Source organism: Musca vetustissima, unplaced genomic scaffold, assembly GCF_032173495.1.
Source record: "Musca vetustissima isolate MV318-11 ecotype Yass unplaced genomic scaffold, APGP_CSIRO_Mvet_v1 utg5675, whole genome shotgun sequence".
NCBI classification, from domain to species: domain Eukaryota; kingdom Metazoa; phylum Arthropoda; class Insecta; order Diptera; family Muscidae; genus Musca; species Musca vetustissima.
The window spans coordinates 112,417-118,909 of NW_026880915.1; the positions used below are offsets into that span (position 1 = coordinate 112,417).

The window sequence follows — 6,493 nt, forward strand, 5'->3', positions numbered from 1 at the left end:
GCAGCTAATGGCGTAAATTTAATTAGTTTCGGTAGTGACAACCGCTATGACTATGGACTTGCTTTTCGCTGTTGTCTTTTTTTTTAATATTTGCTATTGGTGTTGCTTACAAAATATTAAATATTATCAAGTGGAAAAAAGCTAAGAAAAACTCCAAAAGCAGGCAGTCTGACTTCCTTTCGCTGTGGAAAAACAAAACAACAAAAATGGAAAACACTTTTTGTTGTTTATCTGTTTTTTTTTCTCAAGCGGGAATACCACTAAATACTTTGGCATTGGCAGACAGACAGACAGACAGGCTTGAGTAGCCAAACAAGCCGGCAAACCAAATATGCAACCAAAATATGAAGCAACATTGTGAAGCTGCCACAATTATGCGGCTGATAAATAAACAACTTTATTTTAAATGTATATTTTTTAACTTTAATTTACTGACCGGCGAACTGTGGAATTATGTTGCAGAGGAAAATTATGATTGGTCATAATTTGCTTTTTATGCTTGAAGATATTTTTTTTTTATTTTTTGATTTGGACATCAAGCAGATATACGGAAACAATTATGTTTAGCTGAAATTTAGATAGATGAAGTATTAATGTTCCGTTTAATTTAAATAAATTCAAATTTATTCAGATTTCATTTTTCTGCTAATACGTTTAAATGAAGGTTCAACTTGAATTAAGGAAAACGTTAGGTTAGGCCGCATCCAACTTTTTGTAGTCTTCACCATGGACCTCCAACATACCTAAAATACTATCGGGACCATACATGTTGCCATTTTCCTCTGGGTGACGAAGGGAGTAACCGATTTCACCCAAACTTTGCACATCATAATATTTCTACCAAACTTTGTTAATGTTGTGCTAAAAAATAATTTTAAAATCCTTAGGAAAAAATCTTCTTTAAAAATCCACGCCTGTTGATGAGGGTCCTTAGGAAAAAATCTTCTTTAAAAATCCACGCCTGTTGATGAGGGTCCTTAGGAAAAAATCTTCTTTAAAAATCCACGCCTGTTGATGAGGGTCCTTAGGAAAAAATCTTCTTTAAAAATCCACGCCTGTTGATGAGGGTCCTTAGGAAAAAATCTTCTTTAAAAAGCCACGCCTGTTGATGAAGGTCCTTAGGAAAAAATCTTTAAAAATCCACGCCTATTTTAAAAAAGTCCACATAGACGGTTTTATATACTTCCCAGCCTAATATGATGTAAATTCAGTAAGCACGTTGATAATCTGCACATTTTCTAATTTAATTGCATCATTAATTCACCTTATCAATTAAAACAAATAACCCCCATCGAAGTTAGTAACAACCATGTTATTTTTCAAAATATATTTATTATGCATACCAGATGACCATAGACAAAAAATACATCCTCCATCTTCTCCTCATCTGCTTAAATATTCAATTGTACAACTTGAATATTTTTCAAAGCCTCTTTGTAGTTTGCCAACACTCCCTCCACCTCTTCATTGACAAATTCTGTAACCTGATCACTGGCACGGCCAGTAAATGTTGTGGGATCCAAAATGGTATCCAATTGATCTAAAATTGGTGCAAAATAAGGATCTTTACGGACACGTTCCACCAAATCATTATCTTTGCCATGTTGTTTAACTTGAGCGCCAGCTTCATGCGATAGGACACGAATCTTTTCATGACAAACTTGACGATCACCACCGGCCTTAACCATGGCCATAATAATATTTTCCGTGGACATGAAGGGCAGTTCCTGGGAGATGTGACGTTCAATAACCTTGGGATAGACAACCATACCTTGGGAAATATTCAAAAGGGTGAGGAGAGCAGCATCAGCTGAAAGGAAGGCTTCGGATAAAGTTAAACGACGATTGGCCGAATCATCTAAGGTGCGTTCCAACCATTGAGTGGCATGTGTGTTGGCGGCATTGGAGAACAGGGTAATCATATGGCGAGCCAAGGCACAACAACGCTCCGAACGCATGGGGTTGCGTTTGTAAGGCATAGCGGATGAACCAATTTGTGTGGTTTCGAAGGGTTCTTCCAATTCTTTGCGTGATGCCAATATTCTCAAATCCGAACACATTTTGTGAATGGTCGTACCCAAACTAGAGATTGCAGCAATGATATCCACATCTACTTTACGTGAGTAGGTTTGTCCAGTTACACCGTAAGGTTTTTCAAAGCCCGCTAATTTTGTAACTTTCAAATCCAATTCCTTAACCTTTGCACCATCACCATTGAAGAGTTGCAAAAAGGAAGCCTGTGTTCCAGTTGTGCCCTTGACACCACGACAACGTAAATCTTCACGGCAGCGACGAAGGGTACGTTCATCCATCAACAAATCTTGGATCCATAGGCAGGCTCTCTTTCCCACAGTGGTCAATTGGGCTGGTTGCAAGTGGGTAAAACCCAATGTGGGTTGTGACTTATATTTCAAAGCAAACTCTTTGAGACAATAAATCACTGAGGCAACACGTGGTAGTAACAAATCCAAAGCATCACGTAAGATAATGAGATCCGTGTTATCACCAACATAGCAGGAAGTAGCTCCCAAATGAATGATGGGTGCAGCCAATGGACATTGTTTGGCAAAGACATGCACATGGGCCATAACATCGTGGCGGGTTAAACGTTCCTCGGCGGCGGCAGCCTCAAAGTCAACATTATTAATGTTGGCTTTCATTTCCGCAATTTGAGCATCGGTGATCTCCAAACCCAAACTCTAAAATGAAGAATTTTGGATATGAAAATTTTAAATGTTTGAAATATTGGATTCTGAGCACACACACATAAGCGCATACACAAAAAAGCGATATTTAGATGAATAAAAATAATTTTGACATACAATTCGTGATAAAATCGAAATAAGATGAGTAAAATGATGAAATGTGATTTATTATGTACAATGTGCAAGGTATTTGTTTTAAAACAAGCAAAACAAATAATGAAATGGTATTTAAACGTGAAAAGTAGTGAGATATTTTTTTCAACAATTCACCATATAGAATCCTGGTAATTGTCACTAAGCCTTTCTATAAAAAACGTTTAAGATTTCAATTGACTTATCCCTAAACAAGGAACAGAGGAACGACTTCTCAATCATCGTGTGTAAGAGATGTGCATCTTAATTATTTCGAAATTTTATAAAGAACAATTCTGCATCATCAACTCAAAAATCATGATTTTTTATACTGGTTTTGCAGAAAATGAAGGATATAATTTATACCGACTTTTGTATACTTCTACGCAAAGACCTACAGTGGAGCATGTGTGGACCGATGGATCCCATCATGGAACTTGACCTAGGTTTGGTAATAATATTAAAAAAAAATCGGTCATTCCATTGGCTATATAATAAACTGTATTTCCAAATTGTGACACCGATACCGATAAGTCCGAACTTCTAACATTATAGAGGCTTGTTTAAGATATTAGTTTGTGCATTCAAATTGATTCATATCGGATCGGACATTCCGTTCCCATTTTATTTTAATACCAGTGAGCGGAGCAGTACAGTCGGACGGGGCCGACCATACGATACCCTACACAACTACCACGGTACTCTAACATTCTACGGATGTTTTTCCCGAGTCTGGGCAAAAGTTCGTCATATTTGCAACTCCTTGCGCTTTTTGAGGTCAACTGCACCTCTTCCTTACACTGACATATTTTCCGAACATTTCTAATATTGAGTACATCCCATCTAATTACTTGTCCAGATTCCCTTCACCGTGGGATGTGATGTTCGGCTTATAAGTGTGGCCTGTAGATCGACTCAAAAAACAAAAACATTGAAATTTTCGATCCACATCATCCCATGTAAAATTTCGCGATGTTCGGGCCATAATTGCGGCCTCTGGAGCAACCAGAAAACCGACAAAAATAGGTATTTGGTCAATTTCATCCCCTAAATATTAACCGATCTTTACCAAAAACAATTGGGGTCTTCATTGGCCAGAACGCATTCTACATGCAAAAATTCGTGAAGATTGGTTTATAACTGTGGCCTGTATCGTGTTTACAAATTATAATGGGCAGACGGACGATCGGTATACTTAAAATTCAAACTCTTGGGGCTGCACAAAGCTATAATATCCTGACAACATAGTTGGGTAGGGTATAATTAATTTACAGCTATATTTTTATCATTTTGCAGGAGACCACAAACAGGGGACCGATATTCGTCAACTTGATTTAAGTTTGGATAGAGTATTACGAAATGCAAAGTTTTTATGAAACGGGTACTACCTTCGAGAGTCATCAGATGTCCAAACAGACGGTCAGATAAAGGAAGCGACATGTGTAAATCCACTCCAACGTGTCTGAAACGGATTTGTTCCAAACGTAGATGTAATACATTAATTTATATGGGTATGTCATGTCTACCTTTCCAAACTGCAAAATTATTAAAATCGTATACTGTCATCTATGTGAGGATGAAAAAGATGTCTCATACTTTGTTGTTTAATATGAAATACTCCCTCCAGCAACAGGTGTGTTTCACGTAAATATTTGTAGTAATAGTACTTCGTGATTCTTGTCATATATAAGCTTAAATTTTTATTTCACTTTTTGAAGATGTGCTCCCCAAGCCAGACACCTCATATTATAGCTGTGAAATTCTATTAAAAAGCATGCAAAAACATGTAACCAATGCTATTTACAAACACACAAACAAGGAGGCATTAACAAACACGATGGACACAAATTGGACTTACCTTTTCTGCCTCGGCTAGCCATACCCACAATTGACGCCATGTGGAAAACTTTTTCTGGTCACTAAAAAGATATTGCATCTCCTTGCTGGCATAACGAGTGCTCAGCGGTGATTTATAACCTTCATAGACATTGGCGGTGCTCATGATTTCACACAATTTGTTCTAAATGTATTTAATGGAAAATGCCGGGCCTTGGAATATAACACCAAACCGAAATTAAACACACGCGTATCAAATGAATGCAAAATAACGATTAAAATGCAATTTTAATTGACTTTTCCAATAAGTTACAATTTTCACCGGCAGTCCAATTGATCTGCTTCGCAATGTGATAAGAATCCCACAGAAACCGATGGACAAATAAAAAACAAGTTTGTCGTCTAGAGGAGAGCACATGAAAGAAAAAAACAACAACAAACACCAACACACGTTTGAGCAAAAACAAAACAGCTGTTTGTTGCCGTTTGTTGTTTTATGGCACACACTGAACATACTCAAATGGCGTGGTAGTGTAATAACGCCTAACCGTTTTAATTACGAGTAACGTATAACAATAAATGGAGGAATATAATGTGAAATTAATAAAATTTGTTTTATAATTCAATTAAAAAAGGAATAAGTGTATAAAAATGTTTTGGAATAAATGGAAAAATGGATAGCGAGTGTATTCCTGTAAGTAGCATGCACTTTAAATCAATATTCATTTAATAATGATCAGATTTTAAGCTCTATTTCACACAAAGAAAAAAGCGGGATGACGCTGTTGTTTGCTGTTGTTTCTTATGTTGTATACCTATAGTTGAACTATCTGAAGATGTTCCATATACAGTCCATATATAATCATAAAACCCACGACGCAACTCCTCGAACAAGATAAATTCAATACAGTTCGAACAATTTTGTTGTTGATACAGTAGGATCACAGTCGATTGTGCGAAAAAATGACGGTTATCGGATGGGTTTGGGTTTCCACTTTGAAAACATTATCGCACATACCCAAAGGGTCCTGATTATAACGCCATTATTTTCTTGCAGAAATCCATATTTCCTGAGCTATGGGCCTACAAACCAGATTTTTAAATTCAATAAAGTTATTCAATATGGGCATCAGTTTGGAGTGGATGAATTCCTGATTACAAAAAAATCGAAATCGGCTAAACAACGGAATTTCTTTTTTAATAATTCGATTTAAGATTTTTCCCCATGGGCATATGACACAGGCGCTTCGCGACAAAATCTCCTTTGAAATTGAATAGTTACTGTGGATGACCGGACTTTGCCTGAGTATTCGGAATTGTCTTATTGACTAAAATGACTAATCCAAATAAAATCCTAGTATAGAGGGGAAAATGCAAGGGAACCAGCAAAAATTAAAGGATAATATCTGAGAAATAATGGATTTCCACAAGAAAAAATATTTCGTTGTAATCAGGGCTTTCAATATCTACAAATATAATTATGGATTCAAAGACAAATCCTTTGATAGGCTTATATAAAAGGAAATAAGAACAAAGCTAATTTAAATTATAAGTTTCGAAGAATTAAATATATGATCACATTTGGTAATGCCACATTTTTTTATATAGCCCTCATATACTCTTCATGCCAGACTTTAGGCATTTGAATGCAAAATTATTAACAGGGTAAAACTGATTTAGAATTAATAAAAACCATGAGGGAAGTTATTCTAAGTAGCGTTATATGGAGGGTACCCAAAAATTGGACCGATATTTCAATTTTTTGATAATAAGATTTGCTACCTAATATTGGGGGGAGCTATAACAATAGAGGAGCTATA

The 6,493-nt window shown here is 36.2% G+C and overlaps 1 protein-coding gene across 1 annotated transcript; it reads right to left on the reverse strand.

Annotated features, from left to right (window-relative positions):
• Positions 1-1,386: 1,386 nt before the first annotated feature.
• Positions 1,387-4,839, reverse strand: LOC133326865 (adenylosuccinate lyase). The gene is made up of 2 exons (XM_061535474.1): positions 4,696-4,839; positions 1,387-2,699 (listed from the first exon to the last, which is right to left on the reverse strand). The coding sequence occupies exons 1-2, from the start codon at positions 4,837-4,839 to the stop codon at positions 1,392-1,394; spliced, it is 1,452 nt and encodes a 483-aa protein (XP_061391458.1). The 3' UTR covers positions 1,387-1,391.
• Positions 4,840-6,493: the final 1,654 nt, after the last annotated feature.